The 21,551-nt window shown below is 37.2% G+C and overlaps 1 protein-coding gene across 2 annotated transcripts in view; it reads left to right on the top strand.

Moving 5' to 3' along the window:
• The window catches only part of LOC149805127 (tyrosine-protein phosphatase non-receptor type 21-like), a 96,111-nt gene that overhangs the window by 52,358 nt on the left and 22,202 nt on the right, over positions 1–21,551 (top strand). Inside the window, exons 10-16 of one of the 2 annotated variants that reach the window (XM_089947666.1) lie at positions 6,827–6,871; positions 11,456–11,504; positions 11,869–11,920; positions 13,136–14,718; positions 16,844–16,966; positions 19,240–19,458; positions 20,973–21,101. In XM_089947666.1, coding sequence (XP_089803792.1) covers positions 6,827–6,871; positions 11,456–11,504; positions 11,869–11,920; positions 13,136–14,718; positions 16,844–16,966; positions 19,240–19,458; positions 20,973–21,101 — 2,200 coding nt within the window. The remainder of the gene's footprint in view (positions 1–6,826; positions 6,872–11,455; positions 11,505–11,868; positions 11,921–13,135; positions 14,719–16,843; positions 16,967–19,239; positions 19,459–20,972; positions 21,102–21,551) is intronic. The other variant, XM_089947673.1, reaches the window with a different exon arrangement.

Raw genomic sequence — 21,551 nt, 5'->3', positions numbered from 1 at the left:
ACCGGAAAAACATGCATTCTTTTCCACAATCTACTGGCACATCATATGCCATCTGAGCTTAGTCTATGTATTATGACCTTGTGCATTGATGGGGCGTAGCAGCTTTTCTTTTTCATGCAGCCTATTATTGTAGATACTAATCAGCTTCAAAACAGAGGCAAGGTAAAGGCCAAGTAGGTCTGCCAGCTGCAGGCACTCGGGTCTAGATAGAGTTTGATAATCCTTAGTTGACAGATTAAACTTTTCTGAACATTTGCTGGTCGTTAATTGACACATCAAACTTTCAAGAACATAAAAAAATTGACATGGTTGTTGCATTTGAACGTATATATCAGTTATTTGTGTATTGGCGAATGTTATTAGTAATGGCATATAAATAAGTCCAGTTGAATCAAAGTACAAAATTTGGAACTTGGTAGCATCTGCAGCATCAGTAACTACCTAATACAGAATGGACTCCTCCAAGTGACCTTTGACCTTGCCATGACTTTGTAGTTGATTTTTACTTAGGGATATTTGTAGTGCACTTTCATTTTTCGCCTTGATTGACATTGATGTTTGGATGAATGTTTGAACTACCCATATAAATGGCACAGCTTGGGTCTTGGATTTTACATTAAAACTATAGGGTGCAAAGAAATCTACACATTCACTTACCAGGATGAGTGGTAAGCAGGTAAATATTAGTGCTGCATTGTTTACCTGAGTAAATGGCTTTGTTTAGCTTACTGCTAGTAAGTGTTTCAAATGTATATTTTAAACCATGCACACGTTTAGAAGGTTTCCTCAAGTTGCAGCCTTAGTAACAGTGGAGTTTTATTTTGTAAACAAATATCCCCATAATATAATCTTAGTACAGTCTCTGGTTAAACAGGATGAGTTTTAAAAATAATTGAGGCCTGAGCAAGAGGTAAAGGTCTTTCCCAAAGGAAATAGAAAAAATATGAATCTGAAAAAATATTACTGGATACATAATTTATTTGTCTATTTATCATTTGTCCTTATTCCAGTCTTCATACAGTGAAGGCTGTCGAATGTTAAGACCATTGGGACAAACAAATTGTTGTAATTAACATATTCTGCTTTTGTCAAATCAATGCATACTGCACAGCTTAAATGGCGATATACATGTTTCTCCTTCAAATATGTTCCCCAATCACATTACGTTAGGAATATTAGCATGCCACCTTGCAAATCCATCCCTACTATTAGATGAAAATGTTTCCTATCTATTTAATTAGGTAATGGGCAAAACTCTTGCACATTACCTCCCCATGGCACCACCAGGTGCCGCTTGTATTTACTTAAATGTTGTACTAAGCATACATCATACAGTTCATCCTCCAACAATCCAGCCATTTTATGTTCCTTTGGGCCCATCCAACATTTCTTTTGGATTTATTGTGCGGATTTTCTGATTTACTACACATTGTTTGCATTATTTTACAATTTCTGCCATTTTTTAGTGATTTTGTCATCTTTCGAAACTTTGTTTCTTAAGACCACCTTTCCATCATAATATCATTGACCTGATACAAGGTCATTATGAGTTAACGTGCCTTTGACTTTGTTCCCTTACTTAGTCTGTTTCAGAGTTCTTATTATCGAAATTCTAGAGTGCAGATTGATATTTATGTTTAGCTTATTTATATTATATATCATGCTGTTTTGATAGAATTGTGGTTTAATTATTAACTAAGTATTGTGCTTAAGTTAATAACTTGGCCATAGGTTTCTGATATGACACTTTCACCTCTCTATTAGTTACGAACGTGTTTTAGCGACTTAATAATTTCAGTACATTGCTAGTTTCCTCTTTAATTTTTTGTTTTCTTGTCATCTCAGCATTATGTCTTTTATATGATATATATGCAGCTTCAGAACATGGAAATTTACCATTTCTCTTGTTTTGTTTATACTTAGTATACATCATCTGTGTTATGCAGGCATCTGTAATACATAGAGGAAGTCCAGGCTAAGTAGTCACATACTAATTTGGCAGTCTATGCAGTTAGCTAGTTAGTCACATACTAATTTACTAATCTATGCTTTGTTTTCTCTTCTTGTATCATTTCAGGAGAAATGTTTACTAAATGCATGAAATGCATGTTCAAAGCAATAATCCTTTTGGTAGTGAAGGGAAGGAATGACACCATAAATCAAGGAAGACAACCTACGGTTCATTGTTGGCAATACCAGTTCATTGGGGAATATTCCCCAATTATTGGCAGTTCAATGGGCTTAAGTCTTCTGGCATGTCCAAACGTTGGCCTTTGGGCCTGTAAGTCAGGGCGCATGGGGTTCATGCTGGATCCATTGGATTCAACTCTAAATACTGCTATACTGTTACTGGCCATCCAGCTGTCACTGGCCATCCTGACATCACCAGCCATCCAGCCATCCAGCCAACACCAGCAGTCCAGACATCTCAGCAATGGGGACCTTTTCATTTGAATGGTCCAGCCAAAAAGTTTGTACTGATTGTAGTGATAGATTTGCCCATCTAGCCATGCCTTCAGCATCTTGTCACTACAATACCACATATTTCAATGAGAAATCTATCCATTCAGCAAGGCTTTCAGAGTAGCCGGTACCGTCTTATATACTGCCAGGACCTGGACCAACCAAACACCCATCATACCAAGTTTCGATTAATCACTGTCTGCCCTCAAAGGAGAGCTAGTGACATTGCCAAATACATCCAGCTGGAGTCATTGATGCCACCTGGCAGGATTTGTGCAGAGCTACAAGATGACCTGAATAAGGACCCAGTGTACCGTGAGTGTGATGCAACACCGGCAACAGCCATTTTATTCAGATCTGATCCAGTTTCAAAGCCATCATTGAGGAATTCTATCAGGTGTTGGCCATTTCAGAATGCCCTTCACCCCCTACCTCTACCCAGGGTTACAAAATCAAGGTGTCAGTTGATTTTGGGGAGGATGAAGTCTTTCTGGCTCCTTCTTCAGTCAGCAACATCATGGTGATATCGTGTGTGTTAGATTTGGCCTCATTGGCAATTGTCTGGCTCACCAACTAGTCCAAAAATAGCCTTGCCTGGGATGCAACAGCTGCAGTTGCTCTGATCCTTAACTTAGAAGCTCACCATACTATGGCCAATGCCGTGACAGCTTCTGCCAGTTTAGACCTAATCTGACAGGACACGTCGGCAGTCAACAGCACTTACACCACACCATACTCTTGCTTTATTGATGACCCTGAGGACGAATCAGTTGGTTTGGAGGCAGGCAGCTCAGGAACTGCCCCAAACAAGCATTTTACAAACAAGCATTTGGACCATCTTAGCCTAAGTTCGAAGGGATGCTCAGCAGCCATGAGACAGGGGATTTCCTCAGTCATATTTACACCAATACCAATTCCACCCCAGTGCCAGGAGACCACAGTCAAGGCAATCATACCAAAACAGTAAGAAACAGACTTGCTCTGCCTTCAAGACTCCAAACCATAAGTTTTGACATATTTTCCCCACTGTCTGCTAGCAGCCTACCCATGGGTAGCCAACTTCTGCATTTTCGAGCTCACCTGATCTCCCCATTCCATCAGACTTGTTGGGTGATCCAGGTCATTTTGAAGGGGCTTCAGGTTTTCGTTCATCCAACCCCTCCCCTCTCCTCTCCCCTCTTCACAGATGCACTGACAGATCAGGAAAAGGATGCATTTCTACAACAGGAAATATGTTTGCTTATCAAAGAAGAAAAAAACAGGTGGTGGAGTTTGTGGAGGACCTTTTTGTTCAAGGCATTTCCTTTTTTGGAAAGCAAACAAGTTGAGACCCATCACTGAATGGAATCGCCTCAACTGATTCAAGTTCAATCCACTGCTTTGTTTGATAGGACAAGTATGCCATTAGTCTTGATCTGACCGATGCATGTTTTCGCAACCCTTTCCACCTTGAGTCACAAAAATATATTTTTCTTGCAGCAACAGTTTATCAGTTAAAAGTTCCTCCTTTGGCCTCAGCAACAGCCCTTGTGCATTTACCGAGATTTTGGATTACATTGTCACCCTGTTCTGACTTACATCATCTACAAAGATGGCAGCTTACTTGGACAACCTGGAATCAGAATCATCAAACTTATTCAGTCTGTTTCCAACAGGACTTGGATTTCAGCGAGAGAGTTTTTGCAACTCCTTAGTTTATTCACTGTGGCAGCAGACTTGATCCTGTTCAGCTGTCTTCTTTATGTGGACATTGTGAGCACAGTTATGTCCCTTTCAAGTTCCCTTGATTAAACAGTCATGATCATGCCTAAGATTCGATCATTCCTGTATCATTGGTGCAACCCAGGTTGGCTGACCATGGGAATCCCACATGGGGAGAAGCCCTAAGCAGAAATAATGGTAAGTACCATTGCCATTGTGCAGAGTTGGGGTGACCACCTGTTGCCAACCTTCACTACTGTCAGAACACATGGAAGCCAGTTGAACAGCCTCTGCACATCAACATCCTAGAAATGAAGGCTGTCATCAATGGCTTTCACTTCAGAAAAGATTGACTCTAAGGCAGAAACAGCCCTCATTGGGTCTGACAACTCTCTATTAGTGACCTATCTCCTCAAACAGGGAGGCACCAAATTATCCAACCAGTGTCTTCTGATTTGGCAGCTTCTATATTGTTGCGACAATCTCCATAGTAATATATAAATCAGACACATTCCTGACAGACTCAATGCCTTGGCTGACACTCTATCCAGAAGAGGTCTAGTCTTCCCATGGAATGGTCTCGCCATCAATCAGTCTTCACTCGGATTTGGGCACTTTGTTGGCATCTGATGAGTGGCATCACCAGTGCAGTAACTCATGGTGTCACCCCCATGGACCTCCTTCCTGCACAAAAATTCAAAATTTTTATAGATAGCCATTTTGGTGTCACCCTCTCTGATGGTGTCACCCGGTGCGGTCCACACACCTCTAGTGATGCCAATGCATCCAATGATCGACCTCCTTGTAACAAGGTGGAATCACAAGCTACCCACCTTTGTCTCTTCAGTTCCGGACACAAAAGCTTGGGCCATGGATGCATTGTTAGTCATCTGGGAAGAGGTTGTGGGCCTTTGCCTCCCCTCCATGGTGCTGAGACAGAAAATAATGAAGGTGATTCTGATAGCCCTTCTCAGATTGGACAAGTCCTGGGTCACTAATCTACTTGTTCTAGCGATAGATGTGCCCAGAAAGATTCCAGCCAACCCGAATTTTCTCCAGCAACTGCAGTCACAGGTTGTCCTTCCCTGCCCGGACCTTCTTCTTCTACACACTTGGTTCTTATCAGGATGGACTTGTGAGACAAACAGCTTATACTTTAAATTGAGCAGAGATTTTTGAGAACAGAAGGCCCTCCATTCTGAAAGCTTACAAGAGAAAGTGGCTTGTTTTCAGGGACTGGTGCCATACCAACAACATCATCCTTCTGCAGGCCTCAGTCCTTCAATTGACCCCAAAAAAATCTGGCTCTTTGATGAGAAATAGTTGGCCCCAATCTCTATCAAAGGCTACTGCCCCATGATATTGGACACATTCTGGCATCATGGCAAATATGATTTTGGGCAGGATACAGGCCTATCCAATCTTTTAGACCTTGGTCTCAGTTAACAATAATCCCTCCCTGTTTCCAAATGGAACTAATGCAGGGTTTTAACATGGCTCTATTTGAATCCAGTCAAACCTCTAGCACACACTTCGTTAAAGTCACTATCATATAAGTCATGTTTTTTATGGCTTTACCTTCTGCATGCAGGTTAAGCAAGCTGCATACCCTGTATGTTGATCTAAACTCTTCAGTTCAGATCAGAGTTTTGGGTGGTTCTCATAACACAACCAGACTTTGTAACCCAAAATAGGTTCCCACCTGTCTGTAACCAAAGAGACATCACTCACTCTATGTCTTCCATAGACAGGTAGCATGATCCTGTTCATGCACTCAAGCTTGAAACACACACAGACAAGTTGTGGAACACACACAGACAAGTTGTGGCACTTGTAAGCACCTCTTCCTTCCAGTGTGAGCCAGAACACAGGATATCACCCATCAAGCCCATTCTTCATGTGTGTTGTATGCTTGGTGTACTCTGACATCTCACCAGATCAGAGTCACCTCGTGAAGATTGCTGCTGAGAGGTTTTGAGCCATCTCTATGAGCCTCATGTTCGAATGCAACATTTTCTTTATGCATTTATAAGATGAGTTTTTATATTCAACCAGCAAAATGTAATGAATTTTTTAAAACCTTATTTTTCTCTTTTATTTTATGGACAATCAATGACTACATTTTCCAGATATATTTCATTATAATTGTCCTTATGAAGAGACATTGAGCTAAAATAAGCAAAAGAAAAGGCACACCAACCTTTAAATTTTATAAAATTTTGGTTTGCATGGATGTTGTATAAACATTAAGTACTCCATTATTTTACACATGTTCCAGATCTTCTATTGTTTATTATACCAGCATATTGTTGCCTTTGGCAGTTCTATGAACATTTTCAAAAAGCAAAAGACCATGATCTGTGTGCATATTACAAGGCAGCAGATCTATTATAAGCAGCTATATTTGTTGTATTCAGCATAGAGATTTGGAATCAGCAGGGTCACTTAGCTGGTAATTCAAGCTCTGGGATGGGATTATTTGCTTAAAATTGTAGTGAATTGGAAGTAGTCACTGGTCAGTTTATGGAATGACAATGCCTCAACATAAGTGTGTGGACTTTGTTTATATTTTGCTTGTGTATATTGTCCGCAGCTAATTCATTGTCTGTCTGTTTGTGTCTGCCTATCCACCTATGGCTTGATTGCATGGTTTTCTTTTCAGTACCAGCCTGAGTGAAATCAGTGAATTAGAGGAGTCTGAAATCTCGTAAGCATTTGCACTAAACCCAATACATATTATATTCATGTATCACTTGTGTATTTCTGTCCACCTAATGTCAAATCCTGAACAATATATAGTATTCACTTTGTCCTTTTTCTCTCTGCATCAATCTTTCACTCCTGCCCAGGTGGCAAATAATCTATTCCAAACACCTATGTTTGGATGAAGTTGTTTTGTATACTTAAACTGTCACTGTGACCTACTTTTAGTTTATATTTTCTTTATTCCCACTATTGTTTCAGTGTTGATCCATCTTAGTATTATTATGTTGATAATCAAAACTATCTGTGACATTTCCAACATTTTATTCAACATTGCTGAAAAATAATAACTTGTACCATGGAAATGTTCCTTTTAACTTTGGTCTCATCAGACAGTGTCAAGAAACAGTCCCGATAATTTACCCATATCATATCATTTTCACATGACAATATATGATGGAATTTTATGCTGCCGGAACTAAGATCTCTTGTTTCATTGAATATATACCATTGAGCCTTTAAACAATTTTATGTACATTCATTGCAAAACCTAGAAAACTAGACCCTGATTAGGGTCTGTTTTGTTTGCAGCTTGGAGCTAACTTATACTTGATTACATACAGTATAAATATCATTAGTTTTCTATAGAATTGTCCATGCTGTCAAAGGTTTAGATCTTATTTTATTGGTATAGTGCATTGACAAAATGGGATCTATCCATTTCTAATTATATTTTTTAAGCTGAGCTTCAAGGATACCATGCAATGTTTGCTTTGCATATCGCTAAAAGATTTGATTGCTTTATTGTTGATTTCATGGATATTGCCTCCTTTATAGTGGTGAAATAAAATCACAGTCTCATTCACTGACTTCCTTCCATTTTCTGAGTAGTCTAGATGAATGCTTATTTCTTGTTAGGTTCTTTAAATATTCCACCTCACATGCCAAAATTCATGTCAAGTTTGTTAATAATGGGATGAAATTTACAACAGGCTTTGAATTGATGTTAAAATCCCAGCATGTCGGCATGCCCTAGGTAATAAAACATTATCGTGAGAGAAACTGCTGTCAAAAGAAAAAGAAGTATACATACAGTTATCAGTTAAGAAATGACATGTAAGTTTTGAAACTCTTTCCAGATCTTTGTATTACAGAAGGACGTGTGTGATTTTAGTCAGTCTGACTCACTGTCATACATCCACTTGCCTTATGCCTGCATGATTTTAGTCAGTCTGACTCACTGTCATACATCTACCTGCCTTATGCTGCATGATTTTAGTCAGTCTGACTCAACTGTCATACATCCACTTGCCTTATGCATGCATGATTTTAGTCAGTCTGACTCACTGTCATACATCCACTTGCCTTATGCATGCATGATTTTAGTCAGTCTGACTCACTGTCATACATCTACCTGCCTTATGCTGCATGATTTTAGTCAGTCTGACTCACTGTCATACATCCACTTGCCTTATGCATGCATGATTTTAGTCAGTCTGACTCACTGTCATACATCCACTTGCCTTATGCCTGCATGATTTTGGTCAGTCTGACTCACTGTCATACATCTACCTGCCTCATGCTGCATGATTTTAGTCAGTCTGACTCACTGTCATACATCCATTTGCCTTATGCCTGCATGATTTTAGTCAGTCTGACTCACTGTCATACATCCACTTGCCTTATGCATGCATGATTTTAGTCAGTCTGACTCACTGTCATACATCTACCTGCCTTATGCTGCATGATTTTAGTCAGTCTGACTCAACTGTCATACATCCACTTGCCTTATGCATGCATGATTTTAGTCAGTCTGACTCACTGTCATACATCCACTTGCCTTATGCATGCATGATTTTAGTCAGTCTGACTCACTGTCATACATCCACTTGCCTTATGCATGCATGATTTTAGTCAGTCTGACTCACTGTCATACATCCACTTGCCTTATGCCTGCATGATTTTGGTCAGTCTGACTCACTGTCATACATCTACCTGCCTCATGCTGCATGATTTTAGTCAGTCTGACTCACTGTCATACATCCATTTGCCTTATGCCTGCATGATTTTAGTCAGTCTGACTCACTGTCATACATCCACTTGCCTTATGCATGCATGATTTTAGTCAGTCTGACTCACTGTCATACATCTACCTGCCTTATGCTGCATGATTTTAGTCAGTCTGACTCAACTGTCATACATCCACTTGCCTTATGCATGCATGATTTTAGTCAGTCTGACTCACTGTCATACATCCACTTGCCTTATGCATGCATGATTTTAGTCAGTCTGACTCACTGTCATACATCTACCTGCCTTATGCTGCATGATTTTAGTCAGTCTGACTCACTGTCATACATCCACTTGCCTTATGCATGCATGATTTTAGTCAGTCTGACTCACTGTCATACATCCACTTGCCTTATGCATGCATGATTTTAGTCAGTCTGACTCACTGTCATACATCCACTTGCCTTATGCCTGCATGATTTTGGTCAGTCTGACTCACTGTCATACATCTACCTGCCTTATGCTGCATGATTTTAGTCAGTCTGACTCACTGTCATACATCCATTTGCCTTATGCCTGCATGATTTTAGTCAGTCTGACTCACTGTCATACATCCACTTGCCTTATGCATGCATGATTTTAGTCAGTCTGACTCACTGTCATACATCCAGTTGCCTTATGCATGCATGATTTTAGTCAGTCTGATTCACTGGAATACATCTTGTTGCCTTATTCATGCATGATTTTAGTCAGTCTGACTCACTGTCATACATCCACTTGCCTTACGCATGCATGATTTTAGTCAGTCTGATTCTGGTATACATCTAATTGCCTTATTCATGCATGATTTTAGTCTGAATCACTGTCATATATCTAATTGCCTTATTTATTCATGATTTTAGTCAATCTGATTCACTGGCATACATGTTATTACCAATTTCATGCATGATTTTAGTCAGTCTTATTCACTGGCATACATCTTGTTGCTTTATTCATGCATGATTTAGTCGGTCTGATTCACTGGTATACATGTTAATACCTTATTTATGCATGATTTTAGTCAATCTGATTCACTGGTATACATGTTGTTACCTTATTCATGCATGATTTTAGTCAGTCAGATTCACTGGCATACATCTTGTTACGTTATTCATGCATGATTTTAGTCAGTCTGATTCACTGGTCTTCATGTTAATACCTTATTCATGCATGATTTAGTCAGTCTGATTCACTGGTATACATGTTGTTACCTTATTCATGCATGATTTTAGTCAGTCTGATTCACTGGTCTTCATGTTAATACCTTATTCATGCATGATTTAGTCAGTCAGATTCACTGGCATACATCTTGTTACCTTATTCATGCATGATTTTAGTCAGTCTGATTCACTGGTCTTCATGTTAATACCTTATTCATGCATGATTTTAGTCAATCTGATTCACTGGTATAAATGTTGTTACCTTATTCATGCATGATTTTAGTCAGTCTGATTCACTGGTCTTCATGTTAATACCTTATTCATGCATGATTTTAGTCAATCTGATTCACTGGTATACATGTTGTTACCTTATTCGTGCATGATTTTAGTCAGTCTGATTCACTGGTATACATGTTGTTACCTTATTCATGCATGATTTTAGTCAATCTGATTCACTGGTATACATGTTGTTACCTTATTCGTGCATGATTTTAGTCAGTCTGATTCACTGGTATACATGTTGTTACCTTATTCATGCATGATTTTAGTCAATCTGATTCACTGGTATACATGTTGTTACCTTATTCATGCATGATTTAGTCGGTCTGATTCACTGGTCTTCATGTTAATACCTTATTCATGCATGATTTTAGTCAATCTGATTCACTGGTATACATGTTGTTACCTTATTCATGCATGATTTTAGTCAGTCTGATTCACTGGTATACATGTTGTTACCTTATTCATGCATGATTTTAGTCAATCTGATTCACTGGTATACATGTTGTTACCTTATTCATGCATGATTTAGTCGGTCTGATTCACTGGTCTTCATGTTAATACCTTATTCATGCATGATTTTAGTCAATCTGATTCACTGGTATACATGTTGTTACCTTATTCATGCATGATTTTAGTCAGTCTGATTCACTGGCATACATCTTGTATTGCCTTATTAGATTTAGTAACATTATTTTATTACTGATGTTGCTGTTGTTATTTAATTGTTACAGTTGTTAAAAGATTTTAAAATCCAAGGATAGTTCCAGTCTTATCTGTAAGATGTATGATTATTTTTGTTCACTCACAAGGCATCTATAGATGTATATATTATGTTTGTATGATACTTATCTGTACTTCCACCAGGAGATGAAATGATTACCATGGTTGGCATTATATAAAGTAAAGGTCAAAAGATTTTAACAAGCAAGTCATGGGATTCACACGATTTGCTTCCCTTAGTCTTGAAACAAATCCTGTCATTTAATTTGTATCAGCAAGTGGAATAACATTTTAGAGCTGCTTTGGAACAATATCTAAATTTTTCAGTAATTTGCTTGCAACTAAAAGTTATGTCATATTTGTTTATTTTATTACAGGGATGTCCATCAGACAGTTCTTCCACATAATGATGTTCCTGACCAGTTGGTATGTATTCAGCATAGAAAAAGAGCATGAAAGAAAAAGAGTAAAATAAAAAAAAATCCACAAAATTTTGTTGTTCTTGACTGGTTTGAACAGGTATGGATCAGGAGTTATGATTATGTGATAGTTACAGTAATGACAAAGTAGTTTAGAGAAGTAAAATGAATTACACTTTTACATGTTCTTTGCTTAGTATATGTTGATTTAATTTAGTGTTACACTTTGCAATGTTACAATTCAGTTCTTAGAAATTTACTTTAACAGTGCTGATACTATATTATATTAGTTTTAATGTCAGCCCAACATTAGAAAAATAGCAAAAATTTTAACAGAATTTTAAAATTGCTCAATATATTTTTAATTTCAGACTGAATCTCAAACCTCTCTTACCTATCTACAAGATCAAAGGTATGAGCAAGGTAAGTAGTCTGGATGGAAAGCCACATTAATTTCATTCTGAGGACGGATATTTGATTGATCCATTTTTAACTCTACAAATCCCCTCAGTGCTCAAAGAAGAAAAATCACAAGCCCGGACTCAAACTCCACAAGCTCTGACTCCACACACATGTGCCCAAAATTGCACCATTTTTAGACATTATTTGTCACACAACATTGCAATTGCTACTCATAAAGTATGAAAAGATAAAAACAAAATCATATTAAATTGGCTTGTATGTTTATTTGGAGTATAAAAAAATTCACGTAAAGAAATGTTTTACTCTAGGTCAGCTGAGGTCAGCCATTGTCTCATTGATCTAACAACACCCTTCCGACTGTCAATAAAGTTTGTCTACTACTGTCTACAGTCCACATTCACATACACTTTAAGCCACATCATATATAGCACCTTATTGATCATGTGTCAGTTAAGTTTTTAAGATAATAATTGTATATATGTACAAAAAATGAGGCTGTTTTATTTTCATTTGCAAACTTAAAACTTAAATGTTGTTCTGGAGCATTGATATAGCCTAACATGATCCATGGAGGAAGAAAAAAACATTTGCATTCTCTACATTTTTAAATGACTGGCACCAGTGTGCTTATATCATTATGCCTCATGCACCAACTGTTGAGAAAGTGCAGAAAGTTCTTGTCCTGAATGTTGCACTCGTGGCACTTGATTTGATGAAACACTGGAAGGTGTACATCAAATGCTAAATCAGGTACATCCTTATTTCCTTTATTGCATTTTATAGCGTTTTCTTGACAAAAAGGATTTCTCAACGATCTAGTGCATCTGGAAGGATTGTTATTTGCTGTATTTTTTGTAACTTGTAACATGTTGTATTGCAAACAGTCCAGGAAACCTTGTTTTGTGACTAAATTAAGGAGGGGCCTCGGGTGGCTGAGTGGTCTAAAGTGCTAGCCTTTACCAATAACTACCATCTCACCTCTTTCTGCATTGGTTCAAGTCAGGCTTGGCCAGTGTGGCCATGTGAGGAAGCTTGCCAGTAGCTTCACATGGGTTGGTGGTTCTTATCAGGATTATCACAGGTTCTTCCTTGTTTTACTGGCCACCATGTATAGTCTGTTAGTTGCTGAAAAATGGCATTAAACTCAAAACAACAAAAACTAAATTAAAAAGATTCTGGTGACTTATCTTGGTTTATCTACTTCTTCATTTTCAGACTCGCAGCCTACTTCTGTCTCCACAGAAGAATATCGTCAGTCCCAACAGAGTCTCAACACATCTGGTCATGATATTCATCAAACTCATCATGTTCAGCATGCAGATGGCAATCATATTTCCCAACATCAGCAACAAGCGCCATTCCACATGCAGCATCAAACTAATGATCCCACTCTCAATTCAAACTATGCACGGCGACTTGCAGCTCTTCCAGCTTACCGTCCTACACCATCGTACGAATCCATTATGCGTCAGCGCATGCTGCAGCAACAACAGCAAGCACAACAAACACAGACACAAGCATCAGTACATCAATATAATCAATTGCAAACTGTTCATCATCATCATTATCCTCATCCTGTGCATCACTTCCCAACACAAACACAGACTATTGCACAGTCACAAATCTACAACCATTCAGGTGAAGGTTTGGCATACAGTCAACCTGAGATTGGCCATTATGGAAATCATGGTGGTTATTACATTGATGGTACTCCACTTAAGACGTACAATCATGCTTACCAAGGTGTTTACCATGAACAACCAGAGCTTATTCCATATAGGATGGGAGAGAGACAGAGTAATCTGGTCATGCAGCCAACATACAGCTCCCCTGAGTTAAATACGCAACACATGCCGCAGGATTATACAGCTGACAATTTTCTTCATGTTAATGAAGCTTACTCACCTTATCACTACAAACCCCCACCCCCCTACCCAAGAGTCAGTAACAGTACACCAGATTTGGCAGTTCAGACTGTCAGGTCTGCTAATATAAGTGATAGTCCAGATCTTGTTTCAAGGAAAACTTTAGGAGACTCTGCATTTGCTGCACAATCCAAGCTCAATAAAAGTTTAGAGAATTTAGCAGAGGCTGCTTGGGACCCGGGAGAAAGAGCCAGTGATAGAAATGATTTGCATTCTCTAAATACAAATGATGAAACTGCTGATCCAGGAGATGATAATTCCAGTGATCATTCTAACACTACATTTCATGCCAAGGAAACAGACAGTGAACCAGAGGAAGGTCTAACACGAGAAGCCCCACAGCGGCAATCCAAAGTCCTAATCCGATTTGTTGCTCCAAACAAAGCACCTCCTCCATCCACCTCAAAAGAGGTGGCAACACAAAGGGAAAGCTTTCGGCGGATGATGATTGCTAGGTCTGGGTCATTCACACCGGGAGTAATGAGAACTGATTTCAAACGACTTAGTGCTCAAAATCGTAGTCTTCGAATCCGGAATAAGAGAGACAGTATTCAGGAACAGGAAGTTGTAGATCTGAGTCGGACTTTGAATGACATATCAGTCTCATCTCAAAAAGATCCTCTTATGCTTAGTCTTAAGCCTATAGGAAATTCTACACCAGGTCCTGTCAATAAACAGATAAAAGATTCTAATGAAAGGGAAGAGGTTAAGAAGTTATTAGTTGTGCATAAAAAGGCCATATCTCTAGACAGTAGTGCTGAGAGACTCCAACTTTTGGAGACCCTGAAATCCAATGATATGCCATCAAAGGTCAGTGAATCAGTGGAGCTTGAAAATGAACCATATATTGATGACTCTCATGATTCTGACAAGGTATGTTTTATTTAAAATAATCTCAGTTTTTAAATCTGATCCAAATCACTGCCATTGAAACATGCCATTAACCTAATTGTTGGCGGTTGTTCAGTGTGGGCCTAACTGCAAACATGGTAGACCTAGAACTGCCATTGCATTAAGAATCAGAAGATCAAGATTGATGCTGTTCATTTTATTTATGATTTCATGCAATCAGCACAGACTCAGATCTGGTGTATTATGCAGGGTGCTGATTAAGCACAAAAAAGCCATTATAGATGGATTACCTTGCATATACTCCCATACAAGGCAGATCCAATTGCAAACAGAATTGACCATGATTTGTAATTGCATAATATGCTGACAGATCAGGGTCTTTGTTGTTTGTTCTACTTATTAATCTTAACAAACTGCATAGTTAGTACATTATGTTGGTCTGTGCTGTTTGTGGTTGGATATGACTTTTACTAAATTGTTCCCATTCTGCATCATATGCCATAGATAAAGGAAGTTGTAATAATCAGACTGTGCTAGCCAGTAGTGTTATCGGGGTTTTTTTATGACTGACATCCACTGGAGCACTTTTTGGATGTCATGCACTTTGAGCAGGAAAGAAGTCTATTGATTTGAGGGAACATGGTCAAAGGTCAAGGTCATAGACTGAAAGAATGAAGATCAACTGTCAAGGTAACTGGCTGAAAAATGGTTTCTGCACATTTAGTTATCTGTGATGTACTTTAATCAATGTTTTTGGGATGGCTTATACTTTTGGTAAGAAAGAAGAGGAATTAAAAGATCAAAGCTCCAGATCACATTGACTGAAGAAAAAAAAAGTTTCTGCATAATAATTTTGGTCTCGACCATTTACATTAACCAGTGTTTGGGTAGGAATTGCATTTATGGTATTTAAAAGGCCTAATAATTTTATTTACAAAATGAAAAGGACATGGGTCTAGATCATAGTGTCTAAGAAAAATGAGTTTTGCAGAATAACATTTGCTTTAGAGTAAATTCCTTGACCAAACTTTGTGGTGTAGAGAAAGAAAGAAATAATGATAATGAAATTATCAATCTAAAGGTCAAAAGTCACAATCTCACAGTAAGTCTGATAAGAAAATAATTGCACAATACTTTAGCTAAAGGTGACATATGTTTACCAAAGGTGAAAAGTAATTGGAACCATTGATGCCCTGCTAGTGCCAGCATGGTGGACTATTAGACATGGGGTGGTTGCCTAATGTTCTGCTTGCAGAATTTTTCTTTATTCCAATAACAGATCTCGCTTGGTGAATTTCATTTAAAAAATGAGAATTAATCCTGTATTTTGATGAGTCTCTTTTTGCAGTTGGATTTCAAGTTTGGTGCTATTTATTTTCTACTTCCTGTGGTAGTCATTGAAACATATAGCTGAAACTAATGAAAATCATGTTAGTCCTTTTTTTGCTGTGGTAAAAAATGCAACCAGTAAATCTTTTCATAGAATTTCAAACTTGTGAATGACTTCATTTTCAAGAAAGTCCTAGTTATTCCTTTACATTCACCTCTGTCCTGCTAAATGAATTGTAACAAAAGATTTCACAGTACTAACATTTTGGAATTTTTAAAATTGTTTCCAATGCAGAAAGTGATCAGTTACAGAAGGGGAAATAAATGTTCTGCTGCTTGGAAATGTCACATTGTAATGTAGTGGTTTGTGAAACTAATTATGAGTTTGACATTATGATTCCAATCAAACCTGTGCAAGCTATATGCAAGCAGTACACATAATTGGAGAAGGAGAGCGGCACAAAAGTCAAATAGTGGATCTAAAATGAAACTAAACCTTTGTTTTTCTTCCTTGAAAATCATTTATTTGGGCATAGCTTACATCAATTTCGTATGAATTTTCTTATTAGCAAATATTTTAATGATTTGTATGTAGGGCCAAATGTCTGTTTCCTTCAAGATGCCATATTGCCTTGCACCAGCACTGATTCAAAAAAGTATAAAATGTTGGCCAATTAAAATAAAGATATGAAAAAGATGTGAAAGAGTAAGATTGTGTAGAGATAACTGATTTGCTACCCCACAGAACTTTATTTAAGTTCTAGCTAGAAACTCGTTAGATGAAAAAAGTGAATCTTATCTTTTTATTGTTGACCAGGAGGTGCCTGGCATTATTCCAATGGGTCCTCTGAAAGTGGCAGCCATGAATGGGTTGACGATGTCCAGGCCAATGGTCCTAGCATTAATGAATGATGATTCTCGGGCTCCCAAGGATGAGAGGGTAAATTCTGTATTTCTGCTATGATCAGTCCACATGCCTTCCCTTTAAATTTAATAAAAATGTTTATATGCCTTTTTAGGGCCCTTCTTGACAAAGTCGGCATATCATGATAATAATTACTCTGTTTTAGTAAAATTTGATGTGTATATGGATGAAACCTTGAAAGTATTTGATATCCAGCCTTCTTTGTCACCAGTAGAGGAGGTATTTCCCCCGTCTGACAGTTTTCCCAAATTTTTGTTTCCACTGGTTAACTTTACAAAGGATTCTTAGATTTCAAACAGATTTCTTATGCCGCTGTATATTGATGAGAACTTGAATGAGATCAGTTTCCATGGTTCAACATCATCATCTTCAGTTATTATGCACCCTGACAACCCATTCTTCCGACTTTGGTTTCTGTATCATATTTTTGCCAAAGCTTGTTAGAATTTAATGAGATTGGGCACACAGTTTTAAGCTGATGGGACTGTGATTCAGTTTTTGATTTCCAGCCTTTGGGCATTCCAGAATGTCATTTACAGGAGTTTTACCCCCTGAATGCTTGTCCTTCACATAATAACTTTGCTAAGGTCTGTCAAATTTCAACCAAATATGGTTTGTGGCTTTATATTCATCAGACCTTGAATGGGTTCAGTTTCCAGCACTCCATGGCATAATTTACAGAAGTTATACCAACTTATTGCCCTGTCCTTCTGACCTTAACTTTTTCAAGGATTGTTGGAATTTAACCAAATTTGGTTTAAAGCTTCATGTTAATGTGAATCTGAATATATTTGATTTCCAGCCTTCCATTATATTACTCCTGCCTCTTAATTGCCTATTCCTGAGACTTAGGTTTCTGCTGCATTATTTTACCAAAGAATTTCAAACAAATTTTTCATGTAACTGTATATTGCTTAGACCTTGAATGAATTTGATTTTCAACATTCCATATTATTTAGAGGATTAATGGCCTCTGATAACTCATAAATTATAGTACACGTCACACGGGTCATGTAGGCATTCATCACCGACTATTTCAGTAATGGGTGCAATTTTTTATAATTTGATTCTATATACGTTTAAGTGGCAAGTATTCACTTCATTTGAATTCATATACATCCATATTCCTTTGGAAGTTCATTATTTAGATGCCCCAATAGGTGCACTTGGCAAAAGGAATGTTAAAGTATGTAGACATTTTTGGATGAAATGAACATAAAGGTGTGATCCAGTACAATCCGAATTGAATATTGCTCACTGTGATGTCACAATGAAAGTTATGCATATTGATAAACAAATTTGTACTACCCTCAATTGTGATGATTCCACTCTTATTTTGACCCAAGTTTAGTATATGGCCACCACTGTAAAAGTCCATAGCAATAGATAATTTTAATCTGGAAGTTTCTTGGTGACAGTTAAGCTGCAGAGCATTCAATAATAGGATTAAATAGACTTTGGTTAAATAAAATACAATTTATATTTAATTTAAAATGAGTAAATGCGCATACAGAACCCATGGGACTTGTACTATAGGTGTGTGCAGCATAACTAAACTAATGATTTTTTAAGTTTACATTCATCATTATATTTAGACTTTGAATAACTTTGATTTCTAGCATTCCATAATATATAACACACTGGCATATAAGGATCCAAGGATCTGTTTAAGGTCCTGCTAAGCAGTTTTCTGGGCCCATTGTGATGCACTCAGTGCCATTAGTTCAGATTATTGGATAAAGTGCTCAAAATCATTTTTACATGGGTGACATGAAAGTTCAAATCATTAAAGTTTCACTGGATATCCTATCCTGAATATCTGAATCATTTGGAAGCATAATTGTTTTTTATAATTATGAATTTGGGTGTTCAGAGAAATATCCAAGAGAACCATGTAGGTTAATTTAAGATGTGTCATTACTTTAAATAGTTTTTGTAATAATTAGATAAGTACAAAAAAACTGTACTTAGAGGTAACTTTGCATATGAGTTGATAATTTTCCAAATTAAACTAGCTTCATTCATCTTGAAAGTTGGAATGTTTCATAGATTGTGACAATTGGTGCTCTGACAATCAAAATTTTAAACAAAATGCTGACTCAATAAATGTTAAGCAGTAATTAGGTTATTTATTTTTGTTAAAGATGAAATGCAGGAAATGGCCCTATTTTCATACAATATTTTGCCTTTATCGGGCTCTTTATATTTGTGCCAGTATGCTATTGCAGGTAAGTGCATTACTGTAGATGTGAAATGAACAAACTATATCGTCATTTTTATTGTTGCAGAGGAAACTTCTGGAAAGCAAGTTATCAGAGAATCTGGTATTTAAGGAGTTTGAAGAGAGCCCCAAGAAAGTGCCAGAAATGGAGTGCAGTATAGGCAAATACCCAGAAAATATGCATAGAAACCGTTTCCGAGATGTGATCCCTTATGACAGTACAAGAGTAAAACTGACACCAAGAAAAGATAACTCTTCTGGCTACATCAATGCATCACATATAAAGGTAAAAGTTTTTTTTGTCAGATTATGATCTTCATTGTTTAAAAATATACCAAACATGTGGTGGAGGTTTTGGCAATAACTGATGGTTCAAACATTGATCTGTTTCATCTTAATATCTAATTCATGTGGAAAAAAACATAGCTATCCAACACAGTAGATCCCATTTTTAATGTTGCATAGTGCAGCATATCACATTAGCAACAGTCAGTATGGTGTAATATTCATAGCCAATCAAAAGACCTGAGATTGTATGCTGTTTCTTTCTTGGATGTGACCAGAAATTGACTCACAGCGTAGACATTGGTAAATGGAGTGGACATAGTCTGATGTGTTTTCTCATGCTTTAGCATGGATTGGTAATACGGCATATTATTTTCAAATGTTGCTGATAGCGTTACAGTAGATGACAACAAAAGAAAAAATACATAACTTTAAATAGCTTTGACAAAAGTATTATTAGCTATCTTTCAAGAGATTAGTCAACTGATACTGTCTGTTAAATCCACTTTACCATTATAACTGTTCAGGAAATTTGTATGTAATTAAATGTCCAACAATCAGAAGAGGATCTAGACATTATACATTAGAACCTTGTTTATATGAACACATCAGAGGACAGACATTGAAGTTACATAACAATAGGATGTGTCAAATTGTGGTTCAGGTGAACCTGTTATCCACATGAGGTTGTATTGCATCAACTTAGAAACAAGGAGCTGGCCATCACCTTCATGTTGAGTCCACCCCAAAACCATACTGTAGCTATTGTCCAGATCTGAGGAAGGTCAAATAAGATGGTATTGAAATGGTTAGAAAAGTTTAAACCTTTGACATTTAGGTTAACGTAGGGTGTCATCAGACATACGGACATTCACATGGATGCCAAGTGGTTTCTTTGTCAAGCTTTGTCCAAGGTACAATCAACAGAAATTGCAACTTCTTTATGGGAAACAGTGGTAAGATTAACAAATAAGGTGGGAATGCATACAAGCGTTATGTTCAGCTGATGTTCATATGGAAGTTATGGGCTTATTAAAATGTCACCACAGGAATGCTTTGCCAGTAATTTAGCTGGGTGCTTGTGTATTATAGTACAGCATTGACAGACTAAAATCACTGTTACAACTGACTGGTTTTTTTTACCTCCCAGAAACATTTAAGATTGTATAAAAATTTGAAACAATGAAATGCTTATTTATTAAACTGGATACCCCATGTCAAGTCATTATTTTTGTATTAATAATAGGTGTTTCCTTTCAGGAGTAAACTACAACATTCTATAAATTTAAAAGTGTGTGTGTGTGTGTGTTTGTAAGTATGTATGATTTTAATGAAAATTTATATAGTTTGAAAGGCAATACTAATGAAATGTATGCCATATCAAACAGGTACGTGACATTACTGCTATAGCTGAATATGTTCAATAAAATAAGATTCCATTTGAACTTCATTAGATATTGCCATAATAGTACTGATTTCTGTGAGAGTGTTTACCGATTCTTGTTACATTGACAGCTGTCTGTGGGCAATCGTATGTGGTGGTACATAGCAACTCAAGCACCACTGTCGAACACTGCTATTGACTTCTGGCAGATGATCTGGGAACAGGAGGTGGAGGTGATAGCCATGTTGACACCTCTAGTAGTAAGCTTATAATTCATTGGTTTGTTTTTTTCTCTGACTTTTTTCTCTGTTTTCTTTACACCAACCTATTTGTCTGTCTTGGTCTTTGAACTTCTCTCTCTCTCTCTCTCATACACACACATACACATGGCCCAGACTAAATATATTAACTTTGCATCTGTGTCAATTACAGGGAAACTTTTGAACATTAATATTTGGCTAGAATAAGGCACACATGGCAAAAAGGATAGAAGTGCATGTTTGAAGTTAAAATATACAATTTTAAAAACAGATACTTTAAACTTCTGTTTTTGCCTTTGTTCATGTCAGATATTTTTTAATGCTGATGAAATACTATTAAAAAATCAGACTTTAAAAAATTTAATGCAACTTGTCTTTTATTACTTCACCACAGTTGTTAAACATTGTTATCTGAAATGGCAGCCTCGAAAATACATTACAGTCAAACTT

Source organism: Sinohyriopsis cumingii, chromosome 2 (assembly GCF_028554795.1).
Source record: "Sinohyriopsis cumingii isolate HCF-2022 chromosome 2, ASM2855479v2, whole genome shotgun sequence".
NCBI lineage: Eukaryota > Metazoa > Mollusca > Bivalvia > Unionida > Unionidae > Sinohyriopsis > Sinohyriopsis cumingii.
The sequence above is the reverse complement of the archived record's forward strand: the minus strand, read 5'-3'. Positions and strand labels throughout refer to the sequence as shown.